This window comes from Phyllobates terribilis, unplaced genomic scaffold (genome assembly GCF_046119375.1).
Source record: "Phyllobates terribilis strain yellow unplaced genomic scaffold, ASM4611937v1 Scaffold_4__5_contigs__length_816908805, whole genome shotgun sequence".
In the NCBI taxonomy this organism is placed as follows: domain Eukaryota; kingdom Metazoa; phylum Chordata; class Amphibia; order Anura; family Dendrobatidae; genus Phyllobates; species Phyllobates terribilis.
Genome location: NW_027362764.1, coordinates 772,761,565 through 772,786,370, shown reverse-complemented (window position 1 = coordinate 772,786,370; position 24,806 = coordinate 772,761,565). Strand labels below are relative to the sequence as shown.

The 24,806-nt window shown below is 36.6% G+C and overlaps 1 protein-coding gene across 2 annotated transcripts in view; it reads left to right on the top strand.

Annotated features, from left to right (window-relative positions):
• Positions 1–24,806, top strand: part of COL22A1 (collagen type XXII alpha 1 chain) — a 519,049-nt gene that overhangs the window by 197,396 nt on the left and 296,847 nt on the right. For both annotated transcript variants that reach the window (XM_073679923.1, XM_073679924.1), the window contains 5 exons: positions 6,347–6,400; positions 7,350–7,403; positions 12,728–12,781; positions 17,031–17,084; positions 17,251–17,295. In XM_073679923.1, coding sequence (XP_073536024.1) covers positions 6,347–6,400; positions 7,350–7,403; positions 12,728–12,781; positions 17,031–17,084; positions 17,251–17,295 — 261 coding nt within the window. The remainder of the gene's footprint in view (positions 1–6,346; positions 6,401–7,349; positions 7,404–12,727; positions 12,782–17,030; positions 17,085–17,250; positions 17,296–24,806) is intronic.

Sequence of the window (24,806 nt, the reverse complement as noted above, 5' to 3'; positions counted from 1 at the left end):
ATATAACTAGTGTAATACTGCCCCCTATGTACAAGAATATAACTATTATAATAATACAGCTCCCTATGTACAAGAATATAACTACTATAATACTGCTCCTATGTACAAGAAAATAACTACTATAATACTACCCCCTATGTACAAGAATATAACTACTATAATACTGCCCCTATGTGCAAGAATATAACTACTATAATACTGCTCCTATGTACAAGAATATAACTACTATAATACTGCCCCCTATGTACAAGAATATAACTACTATAATACTGCCCCTATGTGCAAGAATATAACTACTATAATACTGCTCCTATGTACAAGAATATAACTACTATAATACAACCCCCTATGTACAAGAATATAACTACTATAATACTGCCCCTATGTGCAAGAATATAACTACTATAATACTGCTCCTATGTACAAGAATATAACTACTATAATACTGCCCCTATGTACAAGAATATAACTACTATAATACTGCCTTCCATATACAAGAATATAACTACTATAATACTGCTCCTATGTACAAGAATATAACTACTATAATACTGCCCCCTATGTACAAGAATCTAACTACTATAATACTGCCCGCTATGTACAAGAATATAACTACTATAATACTGCTCCTATGTACAAGAATATAACTACTATAATACTGCCCCTATGTACAAGAATATAACTACTATAATACTGCCTTCCATATACAAGAATATAACTACTATAATACTGCTCCTATGTGCAAGAATATAACTACTATAATACTGCCCCCTATGTACAAGAATCTAACTACTGTAATACTGCCCCCTATGTACAAGAATATAACTACTATAATACTGCTTCTATGTACAAGAATATAACTACTATAATACTGCCCCCTATGTACAAGAATATAACTACTATAATGCTGCCCCCTATGTACAAGAATCTAACTACTATAATACTGCCCCTATGTACAAGAATATAACTACTATAATACTGCCCCTATGTACAAGAATATAACTACTATAATACTGCCCCTATGTACAAGAATATAACTAGTGTAATACTGCCCCCTATGTACAAGAATATAACTACTATAATACTGCCCCTATGTGCAAGAATATAACTACTATAATACTGCCTCCTATGTACAAGAATATAACTACTATAATACTACCCCCTATGTACAAGAATATAACTACTATAATACTGCCCCTATGTGCAAGAATATAACTACTATAATACTGCTCCTATGTACAAGAATATAACTACTATAATACTGCCCCTATGTACAAGAATATAACTACTATAATACTGCCTTCCATATACAAGAATATAACTACTATAATACTGCTCCTATGTACAAGAATATAACTACTATAATACTGCCCCCTATGTACAAGAATCTAACTACTATAATACTGCCCGCTATGTACAAGAATATAACTACTATAATACTGCTCCTATGTACAAGAATATAACTACTATAATACTGCCCCTATGTACAAGAATATAACTACTATAATACTGCCTTCCATATACAAGAATATAACTACTATAATACTGCTCCTATGTACAAGAATATAACTACTATAATACTGCCCCCTATGTACAAGAATCTAACTACTGTAATACTGCCCCCTATGTACAAGAATATAACTACTATAATACTGCCCCCTATGTACAATAATATAACTACTATAATACTGCTTCTATGTACAAGAATATAACTACTATAATACTGCCCCCTATGTACAAGAATATAACTACTATAATGCTGCCCCCTATGTACAAGAATCTAACTACTATAATACTGCCCCTATGTACAAGAATATAACTACTATAATACTGCTCCCTATGTACAAGAATATAACTACTATAATACTGCTCCTATGTACAAGAATATAACTACTATAATACTACCCCCTATGTACAAGAATATAACTACTATAATACTGCCCCTATGTGCAAGAATATAACTACTATAATACTGCTCCTATGTACAAGAATATAACTACTATAATACTGCCCCCTATGTACAAGAATATAACTACTATAATACTGTTCCTATGTGCAAGAATATAACTACTATAATACTGCTCCTATGTACAAGAATATAACTACTATAATACTACCCCCTATGTACAAGAATATAACTACTATAATACTGCCCCTATGTGCAAGAATATAACTACTATAATACTGCTCCTATGTACAAGAATATAACTACTATAATACTGCCCCTATGTACAAGAATATAACTATTATAATACTGCCCCTATGTACAAGAATATAACTACTATAATACTGCCCCTATGTACAAGAATATAACTAGTGTAATACTGCCCCCTATGTACAAGAATATAACTATTATAATAATACTGCTCCCTATGTACAAGAATATAACTACTATAATACTGCTCCTATGTACAAGAATATAACTACTATAATACTACCCCCTATGTACAAGAATATAACTACTATAATACTGCCCCTATGTGCAAGAATATAACTACTATAATACTGCTCCTATGTACAAGAATATAACTACTATAATACTGCCCCTATGTACAAAAATATAACTACTATAATACTGCCCCTATGTACAAGAATATAACTAGTGTAATACTGCCCCCTATGTGCAAGAATATAACTATTATAATAATACTGCTCCCTATGTACAAGAATATAACTACTATAATACTGCTCCTATGTACAAGAATATAACTACTATAATACTGCTCCCTATGTACAAGAATATAACTACTATAATACTGCTCCTATGTACAAGAATATAACTACTATAATACTGCCCCCTATGTACAAGAATATAACTACTATAATACTGCTCCTATGTACAAGAATATAACTACTATAATACTGCCCCTATGTACAAGAATATAACTACTACAATACTGCCCCCTATGTACAAGGATATAACTACTATATTACTGCTCCTTTATACAAGAATATAACTACTATAATACTGCCCTCTATATACAAGAATATAACTACTATAATACTGCCCCTATGTACAAGAATATGACTACTATAATTCTGCCCCCTATATGCAGGAATTTAACTACTATAATACTCCTCCTATGTGCAAGAATATAACTACTATAATACTGCCCCCTATGTACAAGAATATAACTACTATAATACTGCTCCTATGTACAAGAATATAACTACTATAATACTGCCCCCTATGTACAGTACAAGAATATAACTACTATAATACTGCTCCTACATTCAAGAATATAACTACTATAATACTGCTCCCTATGTACAAGAATATAACTACTATAATACTGCTCCTATGTACAAGAATATAACTACTATAATACTGCTCCTATGTACAAGAATATAACTACTATAATGCTGCCCATGTACAAGAATATAACTACTATAATACTGCTCCTATGTACAAGAATATAACTACTATAATACTGCTCCTATGCACAAGAATATAACTACTATAATACTGCCCATGTACAAGAATATAACTACTATAATACTGCTCCTATACACAGGAATATAACTACTATAATACTGCTCCTATGTTCAAGAATATAACTACTATAATACTGCTCCTATGTACAGGGATATAACTACTATAATACTGCTCCTATATACAAGAATATAACTACTATAATACTGCTCCTATGTACAAGAATATAACTACTATAATACTGCTCCCTATATACAAGAATATAACTACTATAATACTGTCCCTATGTACAAGAATATAACTACTATAATACTGCCCCCTATGTACAAGAATATAACTATATAATACTGCCCCCTATGTATAAGAATATAACTATTATAATACTGCTCCTATGTACAAGTATATAACTACTATAATACTGTTCCTATGTACAAGAATATAACTACTATAATACTGCCCCCTATGTACAAGAATATAACTACTATAATACTGCTCCTATGTACAAGCATATAACTACTATAATACTGCCCCCTATATACAGGAATATAACTACTATAATACTGCCCCCTGTGTACAAGAATATAACTACTATAATACTGCCCCCTATGTACAAGAATATAACTACTATAATACTGCCCCTATGTACAAGAATATAACTACTATAATACTGCTCCTATGTACAAGAATATAACTACTATAATACTGCCCCTATGTACAAGAATATAACTGCTATAATACTGTTCCTATGTACAGGAATATAACTACTATAATAATGCCCCCTATGTACAAGAATATAACTACTATAAAACTGCCTCCTATATACAAGAATATAACTACTATAATACTGCCCCTATGTACAAGAATATAACTACTATAATACTGCTCCTATGTACAAGAATATAACTACTATAATATTGCTCCTATATACAAGAATATAACTACTACAATACTGCTCCTATGTACAAGAATATAACTACTATAATATTGCTCCTATATACAAGAATATAACTACTACAATACTGCTCCTATGTACAAGAATATAACTACTATAATACTGTTCCTATGTACAGGAATATAACTACTATAATAATGCCCCCTATGTACAAGAATATAACTACTATAAAACTGCCTCCTATATACAAGAATATAACTACTATAATACTGCTCCCTATGTACAAGAATATAACTACTATAATACTGCCCCCTATGTACAAGAATATAACTACTATAATACAGCCCCCTATGTACAAGAATATATCTACTATAATACTGCTCCTATGTACAAGAATATAACTACTATAATACTGCTCCTATGTACAAGAATATAACTACTATAATACTGCCCCTATGTACAAGAATATAACTACTATAATACTGCTCCTATGTACAAGAATATAACTACTATAATATTGCTCCTATATACAAGAATATAACTACTACAATACTGCTCCTATGTACAAGAATATAACTACTATAATACTGCTCCCTATATACAAGAATATAACTACTATAATACTGTCCCTATGTACAAGAATATAACTACTGTAATACTGCCCCCTATGTACAAGAATATAACTATATAATACTGCCCCCTATGTATAAGAATATAACTACTATAATACTGCCCCTATGTACAAGAATATAACTACTATAATACTGTTCCTATGTACAAGAATATAACTACTATAATATTGCTCCTATATACAAGAATATAACTACTACAATACTGCTCCTATGTACAAGAATATAACTACTATAATACTGCTCCCTATATACAAGAATATAACTACTATAATACTGTCCCTATGTACAAGAATATAACTACTGTAATACTGCCCCCTATGTACAAGAATATAACTATATAATACTGCCCCCTATGTATAAGAATATAACTATTATAATACTGCTCCTATGTACAAGTATATAACTACTATAATACTGTTCCTATGTACAAGAATATAACTGCTATAATAATGCCCCCTATGTACAAGAATATAACTACTATAATACTGCTCCTATGTACAGGAATATGACTACTATAATACTGCTCCTATGTACAAGAATATAACTGCTATAATACTGCCCTCTATGTACAAGAATATAACTACTATAATGCTGCTCCTATGTACAAGAATATAACTACTATAATACTGCCCCCTATATACAGGAATATAACTACTGTAATACTGCCCCCTATGTACAAGAATATAACTACTATAATCCTGCCCCCTATGTATAAGAATATAACTATTATAATACTGCTCCTATGTACAAGTATATAACTACTATAATACTGTTCCTATGTACAAGAATATAACTACTATAATAATGCCCCTATGTACAGGAATATGAGTACTATAATACTGCTCCTATGTACAAGAATATGACTGCTATAATACTGCCCCCTATGTACAAGAATATAACTACTATAATGCTGCTCCTATATACAAGAATATAAGTACTATAATACTGCCCCCTATATACAGGAATATAACTACTATAATACTGCCCCCTATGTACAAGAATATAACTACTATAATACTGCCCCCTATATACAGGAATATAACTGCTATAATACTGCCCCCTATGTACAAGAATATAACTACTATAATACTGCTCCTATGTACAAGAATATAACTACTATAATCCTGCCCCCTATATACAGGAATATAACTACTATAATACTGCACCTGCGGGACAGGCTTACTTAGTGTGATTGAAATATTTCTAATAATGAATCCGTGTAATTATCTCTCCCTTTCTGATTCGTGACTGAGCATCTTATTCTCTTTCCTGGTCGGGACAATTGTCTTTAGAATGTATTTTGGTGTAAAATATACTATACAGTGTACAAGTAATACGCTTTACAACATCTACACTTTTGTTGCAATAATTGCAAATTTAATATTTCAGGGAGAGGCTGGGATAAAAGGACTTCAGGGAAATAAAGGAGAAAGAGGAGAGAAGGTAAAGCCTGATACATCCTCTGCCTGTTTTGTTTTACTTTCTGTGCCATTTTACTCTTTTTATCTTTTCGGATACATTTGATTTGATTGCTTTTTTTCATTAGATTATAACATAATAATTCTCGCTGTCCCTTATCATTGAGTGATGATTTAGAATTTGTAATTTTTGATGTTGTAAAAAAAATAATGGATACATTTAATTTTTGCACATTTTTCTAGAAGGTACTTTTTGTTCTAAAAGTAAAGCTGCTTCTGCATGTGCTGCATGTATTAGCTACAGTTGGTTTTCCCCTTTTTCCAATGGTTCATAAGAAACTTTAAAGAGTTGAATTCTCTATTTATAGAGTAACACTTTACCTAGTTTATCTGCTTCTCTGAGCATAGGACAAGATATGTAAAGGTTTTTAATTTGTGGAGAAAACAGTAGTTTTCTCGTTCACTGATAACACACTAGATATTTTAAGTATTTGCAGCACACAATCTATTAAAACATTTTTATAGTCATTTCTTGAGATTGCATCTTTTATGTCAGACTTTTCTTATCCTTTTCTTTTACGTTTTTTTTCCCACAATTAAAAGTTATCTTGTAGTCATATCATAGGGGGTCATTCACTGATCTTTGTTAGTCTGACTGCTGAGACTCCATGAAGCTTGGGAACCGGGCTTTGGAACCCAAGAATGGGACTCTGCAATGCAACAGAGATGTTATTCTGTTCTAATCAATGTTTACGTGACTGTCAGAAATTCTGTGGTACCCCTAAAGAAAATGCACATCAACTCAGAGCCCCATTTTTGGATCACTGGTGGTCCCATCAGTCAGACCTCCAGTAACCTGTAAGTTATCCCCTATCGTGAGGTGGGAATACATCTTTGAATAAAATGTGACCTTATAAATGGCTATACTATATGCTAGCTTCACTAAGAATCTTACATTATGTACTTTTTTTCAGGGATCTTTTGGGCCACCTGGTCCATTCGGCAGGGAAGGAGCCAAAGGAGAGAGGGTAATGTGATGATATTTACCAACAGTCAATCATTGCATGTTATCCATTGTTAGCGTAATGTCCTCTATGAAATCTGGTCCAAGGTTGAGACTTGATGCCAGTTCCTTTCTGGCAGTTGGTGAGATGGTTTTCCAGCTAAAGGTACCAAGATGCATGGCCAAGAGCCAGATCTACCAGATTGGAATTGAAGGGGAAAAGCTTTTCCAGGTTGGAATAAAACTCATCAAGAGAGAACAATTCAGGAGATTGTTCCTCGGTTGGCAAAGGCAAGTCTGAACTGAGAAGACGAAGATATCTCCACCCCGACGCCAAGCAAAGAAATGTAGACTTTACCAGTTGGATATCCAGGATAGTCCCCAGTGCATAATTGAAAACTTTTATTGGGCTAGACTAAATCCAAGTCAGCTATAGGTAGGTCCAAAATTGACATCATAAGATAGGGTCAGAATGCGATGATGGGGTTGGTATGTGAAATATCCAAGAACAAGCAAATTCAAGCAATATGAGTCACACAAAAATGTGAAAAATCACAAACCTGAAAAGCTTTAGAAAAGTCGAACTCTTCCTCTTGAAAGTCCTAAGAGTGTGATTTCAGATTTTTGATCCCACGAAGTAGAGATCCATGACACCCTGTCATCATGATGACACCATTGCTCTACACAAGATGACACTTGCCCGCCTGGAGGATGAAGCACAAAGGTGGCTGATCTTGGCCCACAGTTGACTATCTGACCATAATGGGCCAACAAGGGAAAGAAATTAAAAGTTCTTGTCCACTTTTAATTATTATCAAGTTGCACTATATTACTTATCATGATGTAGGGCTAACTATTAATTTTGGTAATAATCTCAAAATGTAAGAAACCCTAACGGCAAGTAATCTGGACTTGTCTCCTTAAGAACATCATGGGTCCTGTTTCGGATGTCCATAACGTTTGGAACAAAATTTTACTTGTAAATGGGAAAAACATGAGATCTGGAGAATATTTAGCATAGCATAATCATCAGTGCATTGCTCATAGGTCAAGGGTTTTAGCATCAAAATAACCATTATTGTTTTGCTTCAAGTGTTTTTAACATCAAGTTTTCGGGCATTTCTGAAGTGTCATGCACATTGACCCTATGTCGTCTTTAGAAAGAAATTCCTAAAATTCTCTTTGGTAACATTTCCCCTAATGGTCAGATTTTCTTACTATTTAGCCATGTTTACCACAATGGTCGTAGAAATGGCAAATACTAGTCTGTAATAGGAAATTCGAAAGTTATTGGCGAATTAGTAGGATATCTTTGCCAATCCTGACTCAATCTGATTCAGTCATCAATCCTGTCCCTTTTATGGCTAAACTATGCAGAGCTCCTCATAGACTCAAACACATGAATGATGAACAAACTCAAATTCTTGTCAAGTAATGGATCCAGGCACATGAATATTTCCTTTAACAACCTTCCTTACTCCCAGATCTCCCCTATGGAAAGAGTGGAATGGGTTGGGTGCCATATAGATTGTTACGCTCGCACTCGGACTATTTAGCAAGAATGTGGATCGTGGCCCCACTGTGCCGTGGACCGAGGAGGGCCTAGAGGGGCTTGACTATGCGCCACACCAAGACGGACCTCGAATGCATGGCATCTGACAATGTCACGATCCGAGGAGAGCCCGGAAGGGACAGGACCAGGTGCTACTCAAGGACTGACCTCGGAGGCATGACAGCTGACCCTCAAGGAGATATACAGACTGACAAGGCTGACAGGGCTGCCACCAGGAATTTCGGGGGCCCCATACTGGCAACATTTTTGGGTCCCCTTGGGACTCCACCCCGGGCTCCACCCCAGCTCCCCCTCCACCTCAGCTCCGCCTCCATCCCTCAAACCTTCCACTGTCCCACCACCCACTCTTGCAAAAACTCTACTTTCTGCACCACGTCCTCACCAATCACACATTAACAGTTCCCATCGAACACCATATCACATACATAGTCATCAGATTTTGTTTTGGCCAAAACATTTTTTAAGCCACCACCAGGACAATGTAGACTCTTTTGGCTGGGACATACTGTATTCTAACCTATTAAACATTTCTTATAATACCCAATACTCTCTTTAAGTATATTTTTATTTATTTTTATTTAAGGGAATGTGTCACGTACATTTTTTTAAATGACCAATAATATCACATACAAGGGACAAATACCGTCACACCATGAGCAGACCACATATTACCACCACATAGTGACCGAATAATACTACATACAAGGAAAACCGCCACACCATGACTAGACCACATATTACTACCACATAGTGACCGAATAATACCACATGCAAGGAACAAATACCATTACACCATGACCAGACCACATATTACCACCACATAGTGACCGAATAATATCACAAACAGGGGATAAATACCGCCACACCATGGCCGGAACATATATTACCACCACATAGTGACCAAATAATACTACATACAGGGACAAATACCATCACACCATGGCCGGACCACATATTACCACCACAAAGTGACCGAATACTACCATAGTGATCATTAATAAAAAAACACAATGCTAATATTACCATAAGTGACATTATACACAGGAGCTCTGCGCATAATATGCAGTGAATAGTGTAAGTGTACAGGTAACATACTGACTCACTGGTGACGTTTCTAGTTGAAGTCCTTCATCTTCGCTTTTCCTCTTCATCCAGCGCAGACTGCCATCACTTTTCCAGCCAGGACTCATCTCTGCAGAAAATAACACAGTTATCTAGAGCACCACTGCCAGAGCACATTCCCCAACTTTTCCCCTACTTCTACACTACACCAGATGAAGAAAAAAAGCGACATAGTGCCACCCTGCACAGTAACAGGACCCCCCACACACACTGAAAACAGTATCCTCAAAAATAAAATACATCACAGCAGTAATAATATCCTTTAATTAGCCCCTACAGTAATAATGTCCCACATCCTGCCCCATGTCTCCATTTGTCTTCAACCTGCCCCCATGTCTTCATCCTGCCCCATGTCTCCATTTGTCTTCATCTTGCCCCAAGAATCCATTTGTCTCCATTCTGCCCCCATGTCTCCATCCTGCCCCCAATGTCTCCATCCAGCCCCCAATGTCTCCATTCTGCCCCATGTCTCAATTTGTCTCCATTCTGCCCCCAATGTTTCCATCCTGCCCCAATGATTCTCCATCCTGTCCCCATGTCTCTCCATTCTGCCTCATGTTTCCATCTTGCCCCCAATGTCTCTCCATTCTGCACCTGATGTCTCTCCATTCTGCCCCATGTCTCCATCCTGCCCCCAATGTCTCCATTCTGCCCCATGTCTCAATTTGTCTCCATTCTGCCCCATGTTTCCATCTTGCCCCCAATGTCTCTCCATTCTGCCCCCAATGTTTCCATTCTGCCCCCAATGTCTCTCCATTCTGCCCCCAATGTCTCCCATCCTGCCCCCAGGTCTCTCCATGCTGCCCCCTTGTTTTCATTCTGCCCCCCATGTCTCTCCATTCTGCCCCCGTGTTTCCATCTTGCCCCCATGGTGCGGCTTAACAAAAAAATAAGTTAAAAAAACCCAAAAACTTTCTCCTTACCTTGCTGCGCTCCAGCGGCGCCTGGCTCTCCCATCTTCCGAATCACAGTCACCGGCGCATGATAGTGACATCATACGCCAGCAACGTGCATGGTGATGTCAGCTGCCAGCCTGTGATTGGGTGGCAGCTGTTAACTATTGCCGTGTGGGAAGCTTCCTGTATGGCAATAGATTTCAAGTTAATGTGCGTCCGAGGACGCACGTTCACAGTAACTGAACTGGCAGAATCCTGCCGCTGGGTCCCAGGAAGCAGAAGAACGGGGACCCAGCTAGGCCCCATCTACTCACCGGGCACCACATGCCAGTAAGGGCAGTAATGCCCTGATGGCAGCCCCGATGGCTGATATACTGGCATGGGTAGGACCCAGTTTAGACTGGATGGACAAGGACATCTTCAGGAAGAATTGGCTCACTGGCAGGTACGACTGGAATACAGGAACGGGTAGGACCCAGTTCGGACTTGACGGATAGGCAGGGAACCACAGATGCGGACAGAACTAGGTTCACATGGAACAGACAGGCTAAAGTTAGCACAGAGCTATTACAAAGACAAGTACACACAGGACCAAGTACAACAAGACCAATACGCACAAGACCAATACAAGGACAGATACATACAGGACAGGGAGAGCTAAGTTCACACAGGGTATTTACAATGAAGTAGCAAGTGTACTCACTAAACACTAATGTTGCACAGCGACAACAGACTATAGATAGGCACTCGTTCAGACACTGCAGGTTTCAGAGATAGGTACAGGTTTAAACACTGTAGGATTTTAGAGATAGGTACTGGTTCAGACACTAGAGGTTTAGGGAAACATCCAGACACAAATGCAAACAGGTTCAGGGATATGTCCCAATTAAGACAAGAACAGACACAAGTACAGGTTCAGAATTCAGGTCTGAGTATTCAACCCCCAGGGTGGCAGAAACAGACAAGATAAGACACAAGTACAGGTTCAGGGTACAGGCCTGGGTACTCAGCCCCCAGGGTGGCAGAAACAGGACAGGACCTGGCAACTCAGTAGTTACAAACACACACACTGAAAGAGAGTGTTGCTCAGGCACCTCCCAACAGGTGGAGGTGCTTAAACCACCTAGTGCCTCTCAGCAATAGGCTTGGGATACATTAGGAATGCGCGCACTGTTTCATTAAGAATCAGGAAGTGAACATGCGGCCTCCCTAAGCATGCAGTCAAGAAACATGCACAGCAAGCAGAGGACAAGGAGCACACTGCACACAGCAAGGAAAGGGCAAGGAACTCACTGCACGGCCCGAGGTGGTGAGTAAGTCAGTGTCTCTACATGGTGGGGGATGAGAAGCCATGCAGGGATGCCGGCAGTGATGTTACATACATGTTCCCCAGCGGCATTAGCCTTAGTTAGTCCTTATCCTTACTGCACATGTCTGAGCTCTTGTTGGGATAATGACCTTGGATTATTATGAAAGTTTAGAGTTTTGGACTTTTACTAGGTCGGTTTATTAATACTAATAGCACTGTTCTTAAAAGCATAAGGTAGAAAATGGTCACCATTCAATGGTTTGGCTTAAACCAAAAAAAGTCACCTTTCCACCCTATGTTGAGCTTTATATTGAGCATTTTTCTCGATGTAATTAGAAGATCATCTGGACAAAAGGATTGTAGATGGATTATTTATTACATGATCACATCATAAAGTGAAATAAGCTACTAATGATTCTTCCAACTCATGTTCACATTTCACTTTTCAGGGTGACAGGGGAGAGCGGGGTGATGCTGGTGTTGCCGGCCCTCCGGGATCACAGGTAAATGTCTGATTATTGATTGGCTCTCTTACTACGTATAATTTGACAGTTGTAGATTATGACACTAATCGTGAAGGAAACTGAGAAGTAGAGCGCAATCTTACCATTCGATTGACTTCATTTTGTTTTAAAATTGTCTCTAACATTTTTTTTTTCTTTAACTTTGACAAAACTTCATTGGCGCCATTATTTATGAGGACCCCCTCTCTAGAATAACTTTTAAAGGCAATTGTTGCCGCTTTTGGCTGTAGACACTATTTCACCTTTCGTTGCCTATCCCCCTTCCTACATGAATGAAGACCCCTCCTGGAATTGCTGGTTTCTGGCAGGTTCAAGACTGGTCAAGATTTGCTGGCTATTCTGAGAGCCTGGGTGGGGAATCCTTATTCGAGGACGTCCCAGGAGAGTTAGCACACATGTCTTACTTACAGATCATGCACACAGTCATGTATGTCTTACCATACTTATACACTACTATATGTATTATGTGGCAAGATTACATGTGCTACAATTATTAATATCGGTATATAACACCGTACCCCATTTTTTTTACTAATAAAGTTTTCTGAAGAAACATTACTACTATTTTAATTAGGACCTTTTTTTTGCCATAAATATGTAATTTTTTTACCCTATGAAAATGCCGCTGTTCTCCTGAATCCGTCGTGCTATTTCTTTTGTTCCTGCGACTCTCTGTTCCTGAGATATACCCTCCTCTTCCCTGTATATAAATCCAGGCTTCTTAGCCAAGGAGGTGTGGTCATCATCTCCTCTCAGTAGGTGCCTACTTGAGGACTGTACCCACTTGGCTAAGAAGACTGGATTTATACACAAGGAAGAGGAGGCCATATCTCATGAACGGAGAGGCGCAGGAAGAAAAGGAAAACATCGCCGGATTCAGGAGAACAGCGGCATTTACGCCAGGTCAGAAAATTACATATTTATGGGAAGTGTCAGGTCAACTTTATAGTAGATATACAGAACATAATTGAGCATTAAACAAATAAAATGTAACAGAGTTTATATGAACATAAAAGTAGAACCCATGGGACTTAGTTTAGGAAGTTTTACACCAAAAGTAACCCCGCTGTTTTATGTCTTTTTGTTTTTTTTCTCCTTATGCTTCTGCTAATGAATGTACAATTGATTCAGACAATGGGAGCAGGAGAAATGTATTTAACTCTTGTGAATTGTCTGTATTCCTACCTTAATTAGACTCAGGATTTGATTTTACCTTCATCCAAGTCCAATCAATAACATAAAAAAAATCTGATTTACCAAACACGAGGCGCGAGATTGAACTTATTCATTATTGAATCGGTTGAGCAGTCGCTGTGTCTCTGTTGGAAAAACGACATAAAACTGTTGAGTAAATTATTAATCTGTGTATTCGGAACAAGACAGTAATTGGGGTTTGATGGATTTAAGACACGGCGGTAGATTTACTTCCACGGGCAGACTTACGGCCCCATTCATTAAGCAGTTCATAACAGTTTTCTGGTATAAAACATTTTTGCACAAGTCGAAAACTTTTGCAACTTTTTGGGACTTTTACAACAACTTTTTGAAAAGTGAGTAACGCTTAGGGAAAAGGGCGGACTTATCGAAATGTACTCTAAAATAGTGGTGTACGTTCCGACAGACATGTCCTCTGGTCCATAATTAGAGTACGTTTCTTATGCTGAAACATATGCCAAGCTCTCTAAGAGCTTCCTACACCAGAGACCTTTCATACAGACTCCATGTGCAAAATACCAGTCTTGATTAGAGATGAACGAACCCGAACTTAAAAGTTCTCACGGAAGTCCGTTGCAATGTTCGGAGTTCCAGGAGGAGAGAGAGTGAGAATATTTTCCAACTCAAACGTTCGAGTCCCCATTGTTTTCAATGGGGTTTGGGTTTGGGGGTCAAGTTCAGGTACAATTCTAATACCCGAGCCGTACTTTGAAATAAAGTTTGGGTCGGGTACCAGAACCCGAACTTCCCGGGGTAGCGGACCTTAGCCTTGATGAAAGTGCGACTAAGAGTTTGGAAAGTCAACTTAATTCTCACAGGACCACAAGTTCTCTTATATGGTGAAAAGGTGGATAAACAACAGCAAACAATCCGCCATGCAGTGCAGAAATAAAAGTACATTGCACTGACAAAAAATAAGACTGGACGGTAAGTAAAAAGCACTACCATGCAGTCTTGAAATAATATGTCCAAATACTACTGTACAACCAAATGGTGCTGAAATAATACTGCCAGACTGTGAGTAAAATTACCATATATAGTGCCCAAAATAATTCTATGTTATAATACTATGTTTTAATTGCTCTAATGGGTTTGCCATGCATTATCTAATTAAAGTAGACCGCTAGACAGTGCTGAAATAATATTGCCATACGCTTCCAAATTAATACCACCAATGCAGTTTGCTGATAATATTGCTCTACAGTGCACAAATAATGCCACCATACAATGCTCCAATAATAAGATTGCCATACAGCGCATGAATAGCACCACCTCAAAGTGTTCAAGTACTTTTACCGTACAGTGATTAAAACATGTCAGTCATCAGGTTTCTTAATGCAAACTGTATGCACCGTTACATAGGCCGCTTGGTCCTGATGAGGCTGATATATATTCTTTGAAAATCCACATCGGAATAGTTATAAATTCCTGACATTTTTTGGATTCCGTCATCAGATTCGTTTTTGAAGTTGCGCAAAACTTTTGCAACTTTTTGTAAACTTTACACAAACCCAACACTGGCTGTACGATTGCTGCTGTGTGTTACTCTGATCCGTCCGGGGACCATGCGTCTCGGATGATTAGTTTGATGCCTTCGTGCCCCTCTCTCCTGGACTGACAGGTACAGATGCATCTTGCAGTGTTTCTGAGTAAATCATACATAGCTGCAATATCCCAGCCGGTCTCTGATTTATTCTGCACGTGGTTTATGCAGCGTGAATCTTATGACAGGTTCCCTTCAAAATGAGCGTTTTTATATGTTTTAATATCAGGCAGGAAGACTTTAAATATGAATATACCGCCATTTTTTTTTCAAAGTAAGTACACCAGACCCATCAGGTCTGAATCATTATTTTAAAGGGTTTGTCTGGGTAAAAAAATAAGATTGAATAAAGGGACTGGGTTTGTGAAAAATAACAAACTCATCAATATTCACCTACCAGCTTCCAACATATATCCAACACAGGTCCCACCATGGTCTGCACCAACTGCTAGAGTGCTAAAGCCTGTGATTGGCTCTGGTGGTCAGGTGACTTGAGCAAAGCCTCATTAGATATTTCTTGGATGATGAGCTGTTCAAAGTCACCTGACCGCTGCAGCCAATTACAGGCCGCAATGCTTCAGCAGCTGATTATGCCGTGACGTCTCCCATTTGCTGTGTCTTGGTCCAGGTGGGTGCCAGTAGGTGAGTATTAATTTTTTTTTTGTTTTTTTTACAAATCCAGCCCCATAATGTAAAAAAAAAATGTATTGTAAAATCTGATGACAAATCTGCTTTAAATGTTGCCATACAGTGTCATAAATATTACCACTAAATACTGCATGATTGCCTTGCAGTGTCAAGATTATAGCACCCTCATGAGCTCAAATAATACATGGATTAAATGTTGCCATATGGTGCCTAAAATAATACTCCTATATAATGAACAAGACTTTTTAAAATTTATTCCGCCATTTACTGCTCAAATAATATTGTAATACAGTGCTTATATACTTTTGCCGGAAAAAACCCCCAATACAGTGCTGGATTATTATTGCCGTACAGTGCCCAAATAAAACCGAACGAGTAGTAATAGTTGAGCACTGTATATTATATTATACAATACTCAAATAATATTGCCATATAATGCTGAAAAAATGCCCCAATAGAGTGCTCAATTAGTTGTTCCATACGTTATCCAAATAATACTCAAATAATTGTCATGCGGGGCAAAATGATCACCATGCAGTTCTGAAATAATAAGTCTATATAGTGCTCAAATATAATACCGCTAAACAGTGCTGATTCATGCCATCAAGCCAGGCCAAGTAGCAGCGCTATAAAGACTACAAATAATAATGCTGTGTAAGGAGGGCTCAAGCTTTGGGCACTGATCTTCACCGTTAACTCCTCTTGTGAACTGTCCTGAGCGTTCGGTGGAGAATTCAAGGTGTTTGTTATTTTTTTTACCCTCTTTCCTAAAACTGGCTGTATAATTTTATAAAATTGCTCTTTATTTTTTTCTATTTATAGGGGCTGGAAGGACCCAGAGGGCCGCCCGGAGGTCTTGGACCAGTGGGATCCCCTGTAAGTTGTAGTTATTGCTCAATATCAATCCATTGACTTTTCAACAGTGACCAGTGATCTTCTAATGTCTGTACTTTCAGGTGTATCCTCAATGTGCCGACTAAGATTTTCCTCTTTTTTTTTTTTTTAAATTTAATTTTTTTTTTAAATTTTTATTTTATTTTAGGGTTTACAAGGGGAACGTGGTGAGAGAGGAACGCGCGGAGAAAAGGTAACAGTAGAGTTAACGTGTAGTAAAGTTTATTGATCCACTTATTAATTATTTCAAAGAAATTCCAAAACTTCCACAGAAATGTTAAAAATCTTGAATAAATCTTCCAAAATTCGATTTCGACAGTTTTTGGCAGATCGGGGGGGGGATTTGATTCATATGGAATAAATTTGGTGCGAATCAGATCTGCTGGGAATTGTTTAAAGAAATAATAAAGTCTTATACCCCTCTCCATCCTCTTCTACCTGTCCCGCTGCCACCCGATCCTCCCATCAGCTCTCCTTCGACCTTCTTCTCCACCTAACCACTTCTGGGTCTTCTGGCACTGTCGTTGACTTAGACCCCATGGCGCGAAGAATGTCATTGACATTAATGATATTTGCCGCCTCACATTTGACCGCTTGGGACCTACCGAACATTTGCACCAAAAGTGCGAAAACCCAGAAGGAAAAGAAGGCCGGTCAATGACGGGGATGTGGTTTTGTGGAGGGCCAAGGAGAAGTTAGTGTAAATGTTTATGTTTTTCAATTCCTCCGCAACCCTCAGATTCAAATCTTTGCGCAAATCAAACCTCCAAAAATATGGATTCTGGAAAATTAGAATTTGTAATGAAATTTGTTTTAGTTATGAAGCATTTCACTCATTTCTAGTCATGACGGTATTGAAAATAACATGACAGCACCATACAAAGAGACGAGGAAAAAACAGACAATGTGAACTGAGGTCTAAGATGGCAGACATACAAGAAACAGAGGCATGTTCACACTAGCAAAAAAGAAGCAAGACAAAAATATATCTCATACCCTACCATAATTATATATAAATGTAAAGCAAAATTGCAATAAATATAGGGTACTTAGTGAACTATTTTTGATCAAAAAAAGTATACAAGCCGTCCCACCAGCGGCAAGGTGACCCTAAATTGGGACGGTACATTGCACATTGTTTTTTGTCTTGTTTGCATTCTGTGCAATTTAAGGGTGTGGCATGCCCTTTGTTGAGCTGATTGGTATATATGTAGCTTACCACGGGCCTAGGTGGTCTGGAGTTGGGACCCGGTCCTATTTGTCTACCCTTTTATATGCATTACTTCAACTTTGATATACAGTAAGGTTTTTAATATAGGCAGTATAGGTACCGTCCCAATTTAGGGTCACCTTGCCGCTGGTGGGACGGCTTGTATACTTTTTTTGATCAAAAATAGTTCACTAAGTACCCTATATTTATTATGCAATTTTGCTTTACATTTATATATAATTATGGTAGGGTATGAGATATATTTTTGTCTTGCTTCTTTTTTGCTAAAGAGACGAGGAAGCCTACAAAAAAAATGAAAAAGTCACCTTGTGTAGGTCCATGTGTAGTACAGGCAGGCACGAATCCTTGTTGACAGGTCTCATCAGCAGATAAGAAAAGAGTGGACTTTGGTCCACCTCCTTGCCCGTTAAATTGGAGATAGATCTGAAGACCTTTGAAGCTCACCCTACTATTAAGGCATCTTCTTAAGAATTAAACTTATATGCTATAGGTTTCAAGGAAGCAAAAGAGTCCACACCCTTATCCTTCATTTTCTGAAAATATATCAGTTATAGCAATTGTCCACTGTCAAGATATTGTTGACATTTCTTCAAAAACGGTCCACAATGTGAGATCTTTAAGGGTTCGACACTTGGCACCTTCCCCGATTAGCTGAAACCAGTTCTGGTGGTTGAATGTGACCAGTAAATTGAGATCGAGCATCAAAACTTGAAACACTGTTTAGTCACCAACCTCACGTACCACATCTCAACTCCTGTTCACGTGAGCAGAACTCCAACGATCTAATTTTGATGAATTATCCTAAGAATAATCAATATCAAAGGAGTGAAACACTTCTTTATGAGCTTATGGAGTTCTCCCATAAGCAACATGCATTGTATAACCTATTTAATAAATGTGTGATTGTTGGAGGTCAAGAAGTTGAGACCACTATCGATCCGAAGAGCAGGGAGCCCGAAGTTTCCTGTGCGAATGGAGTGGTAGTGATCATGTTCAGCCGGCACTTTAATAAACAGTGAAGGGAGCAGAGGTCGCACATGCTCACTACTGTTCCATTCACAGAGAGGCCTTTTTCTCCAGATCGGTGATGGGAACAGAGGTCGGACCACCAGCGTTCATACATTTATCACCTGTCCTGGGGTTAGGTGGTAAATGTTGTTTATAGGATGACCCATTGTTTGAACAAGCACTTTAACGGGGTTGTATCATAAATATCATTTATCATTTGTTAGCTAATAAGTGTGTGAATGGTGGAGGTCTAGCTGCTGAGACCGCCACTAATCCAGAGATCTGAGAGTCCAAAGTTCCCTGTGGGAATGAGGTGGTACTGAGCATGTGCAACCCCACTTTTATAGATGGTAAAGGGCGCAGTAGTGAGCATGTGTGACCACCACTGTTCTAAACAGTGAAGGGAAAGGTAGTATCCATGTGCACCCATTTTTATAGGCAGTGAAGGAAGTGGTCCTGAGCATGAGCGACCACTACTTTTATAGACAATAAGGGAGCGCTACTGAATATGCTTGACCGCCCCTCTTATAGACAGTAAAGGAAGTGGTAGTGACGATGTGTGACCACCACTCTTATAGAGAGTGAAGGGAGCGGTACTGAGCATAAGCGACCACCAATTTTATACACAGTGAAGGGAGCAATAGTGAGCATGTGTGACTACCACTCTTATAGGCAGTGAAGGGAGCGATACTGAGCATGTGCAACCACCACTCTTATAGACACTGGAGGGAGCAGTACTGAGCATGTGTGACCACCACTCTTATAGACAGTGGAGGGAGCAATACTGAGCATGTGTGACCACCACTCTTATAGACAGTGGAGGGAGCAGTACTGAGCATGTGTGACCACCACTCTTATAGACAGTGGAGGGAGCAGTACTGAACATGTGTGACTACCACTCTTATAGGCAGTGGAGGGAGAGGTACTGAGCATGAGCAACCACTATTCTTATAGACAGTGAAGGGAGCGATACTGAGCATGAGCAACCACCACTTTTATAGACAGTGGAGGGAACAGTAGTGAGCATGTGCGACCACCACTCTTATAGGCAATGGAGAGAGCAGTACTGAACATGAGCAGCCACCACTCTTATAGACAGTGAAGGGAGCAGAACTGAGCATGTGTGACCACTGCTCCGTTCAGTATAATAGTGGTGGTCGCACATGCTCAATACTGATGCCTTGCTCCTTTCACTGTCTATAAGATTGATGGTCGCACATGCTCAGTATCTCCCCCTCCACTATCTATAAGAGTGGTGGTCGCACACTCTCAGTACCGCTCCCTCCACTATCTATAAGAGTGGTGGTCGCACACGCTCAGTACCGCTCCCTCCACTATCTATAAGAGTGGTGGTCGCACACGCTCAGTACCGTTCCCTCCACTATCTATAAGAGTGGTGGTCACACACGCTCAGTACCGCTCCCTCCACTATCTATAAGAGTGGTGGTCGCACACTCTCAGTACCGCTCCCTCCACTGTCTATAAGAGTGGTGGTCGCACACGCTCAGTACCGCTCCCTCCACTATCTATAAGAGTGGTGGTCACACACGCTCAGTACCGCTCCCTCCACTATCTATAAGAGTGGTGGTCGCACACTCTCAGTACCACTCCCTCCACTATCTATAAGAGTGGTGGTCGCACACTCTCAGTACCGCTCCCTCCACTATCTATAAGAGTGGTGGTCGCAGACTTTCAGTACCGCTCCCTCCACTATCTATAAGAGTGGTGGTCGCACACTCTCAGTACCGCTCCCTCCACTATCTATAAGAGTGGTGGTCGCACATGCTCAGTACTGCTCCCTCTACTATATATAAGAGTGGTGGTCGCAGACTCTCAGTACCGCTCCCTCCACTATTTATAAGAGTGGAGGGAGCTCTCAACTGATCCATTCACATAGAAGACTTTGGTGCCGCCTTTCTCCAGATCAGTGGTCAGATCATACAGCGATCATACATGTATCACCTGACCTGTGGATAGGTTGTTTATGGGATGACCCCTTTTATTAGACTGGTTCTTTGAAGAAAAGATCATCTATTATGTCTCCTCCATCACAAGATCTCAATTCTTAGAGAATTCCCCTCTGCCTTATATAACATATCACCAGGCTAATTGCTTTTAATCAAACACGACCACTTATCGCTCATGCTCTATGTTTTTTTTTTTCGAGACCCTCGTTTCTCCAGACCTAATTACGCCGCGGCACCGGCTTCACTCCCCAATAAACGATTATGAATCGGCAGGGAGACCATTAGGCGACACTGATATATGTAATAAAGCAGTCCTTCTGATTAGTCTTTATATGCATTATGCTGCCGCCGCCGCTTCGATTTTCGCTGATACATTTTCATTTCTCATTAAACAATATGAGCGGAAAACGGCCTAAAGTATGTGAACACCCCCATCTGTTATAATGGGACTAAGGAAAAGGCCATTATCATCGGGAAGAATAGAAATGAAGATCTGGAAGCGCCGAGGCCCCTGCAGGGTCATATACACCTGGGAAATAACTCTCTGAGATAGAATTATCCGCGGTTGGTGCATTAATACAATTTAATACAATATTATTGTCCTATACGTATTCATTAGGGAGGGCGATGGATTGACGGAGCGAGCGGAAACCTTAAATCCTGGATGGAAATTTTTATGTAAATGATCGCTGATTTATAGACGTAATTTTATCCAATCTTGTAAATTAGCTTGTGACCTTACAAGGTGAAAAAGGGTGAATTATGTGCACAGATCTAATTGGCCCCATTGGAAAGAACACAGTGTACCACACATGTTACATTCATAAAGCTCGTCCATTAGTATCATTTCTAGTTTTTTATGTTCTAAGCAAAGCAGAAAAATGTCAGCTATTGATATAAATATTTCTACAGTAACAATATAAGTGTGATACTACTGTACATTGGCTTTCATTGTTACTAACAGCGCGCCAAGTGGTCAGGAGTGGTATTGCAAGAAAAATGGATTAACTCCTTCCTATTTTGAGCTTTATTTTTTTTTCCCTCTCCTTCCAAGAGACATGACTTTTTTTTTCCCACTCCATTTTTTTTTTTTTTTTTTAAATGACAACAATCACTTTCCCCTAAAATATTCAGAAAAACGGTAAAAATAAATTCCAAGCGTGGTGAAATAATAAAAAAAAATTCCGTCATCGTTTTTTGGGTTTTTCTTTTTGCATCATTCAGGGTGTTAACAGGAGTTTTCATGTCAGTACGTACCAAATACGTATCATTGTTTTTTTTCAGATTTTAGTTATTAAAACATATCAGTTAAAAATTATTTTCTATCGCCATGTTCCTAGACCCATTATTATTTTTTAGTCATTGTAGCTGGGCGAGGGCTTATTTTTTGACATTGGTGACCTGTACTTTTTATAGATATCATTTTTTTATGTACATACAGTGATACAAAATATGTTTTTTTTTACTTTTTTATTTCATTTTTATAGATATCATTTTTTTATGGATATACAGTGATACAAAATATGTTTTTTTTTACTTTTTTATTTAATTTTTATAGATATCATTTTTTTATGGATATACAGTGATACAAAATATGTTTTTTTTTACTTTTTCTATTTAATTTTTATAGATATAATTTTTTTATGTATATACAGTGATACAAAATGTTTTTTTTTTACTTTTTTTGTTTCATTTTTATAGATATCATTTTTTATGTATATACAGTGATACAAAATATGTTTTTTTTTCCTTTTTTTATTTCATTTTTATAGATATAATTTTTTATGTATATACAGTGATACAAAATATGTTGGTTTTTTTACTTTTTTTATTTCATTTTTATAGATATAATTTTTTTATATATATATAGTGATACAAAATATGTTTTTTTTTACTTTTTTATTTCATTTTTATAGATATCATTTTTTTATGGATATACAGTGATACAAAATATGTTTTTTTTTACTTTTTTTATTTCATATTTATAGATATCATTTTTTTATATATATACAGTGATACAAAATATGTTTTTTTTTCCTTTTTTTATTTCATTTTTATAGATATAATTTTTTATGTATATACAGTGATACAAAATATGTTGGTTTTTTTACTTTTTTTATTTCATTTTTATAGATATAATTTTTTTATATATATATAGTGATACAAAATATGTTTTTTTTTACTTTTTTATTTCATTTTTATAGATATCATTTTTTTATGGATATACAGTGATACAAAATATGTTTTTTTTTACTTTTTTTATTTAATTTTTATAGATATCATTTTTTTATGGATATACAGTGATACAAAATATGTTTTTTTTTACTTTTTCTATTTAATTTTTATAGATATAATTTTTTTATGTATATACAGTGATACAAAATGTTTTTTTTTTACTTTTTTTGTTTCATTTTTATAGATATCATTTTTTATGTATATACAGTGATACAAAATATGTTTTTTTTTCCTTTTTTTATTTCATTTTTATAGATATAATTTTTTATGTATATACAGTGATACAAAATATGTTGGTTTTTTTACTTTTTTTATTTCATTTTTATAGATATAATTTTTTTATATATATATAGTGATACAAAATATGTTTTTTTTTACTTTTTTATTTCATTTTTATAGATATCATTTTTTTATGGATATACAGTGATACAAAATATGTTTTTTTTTACTTTTTTTATTTCATATTTATAGATATCATTTTTTTATATATATACAGTGATACAAAATGTTTTTTTTTTACTTTTTTTATTTCATTTTTATAGATATCATTTTTTTATGTATATACAGTGATACAAAATGTTTTTTTTTTACTTTTTTTGTTTCATTTTTATAGATATCATTTTTTATGTATATACAGTGATACAAAATATGTTTTTTTTTTACTTTTTTTATTTCATTTTTATAGATATAATTTTTTTATGTATATACAGTGATACAAAATATGTTTTTTTTTACTTTTTTTATTTCATTTTTATAGATATCATTTTTTTATGGATATACAGTGATACAAAATATGTTTTTTTTTACTTTTTCTATTTAATTTTTATAGATATAATTTTTTTATGTATATACAGTGATATAAAATGTTTTTTTTTTACTTTTTTTGTTTCATTTTTATAGATATCATTTTTTATGTATATACAGTGATACAAAATATGTTTTTTTTTTACTTTTTTTATTTCATTTTTATAGATATAATTTTTTATGTATATACAGTGATACAAAATATGTTGTTTTTTTTACTTTTTTTATTTCATTTTTATAGATATAATTTTTTTATATATATATAGTGATACAAAATATGTTTTTTTTTACTTTTTTATTTCATTTTTATAGATATCATTTTTTTATGGATATACAGTGATACAAAATATGTTTTTTTTTACTTTTTTTATTTAATTTTTATAGATATCATTTTTTTATGGATATACAGTGATACAAAATATGTTTTTTTTTACTTTTTTTATTTCATTTTTATAGATA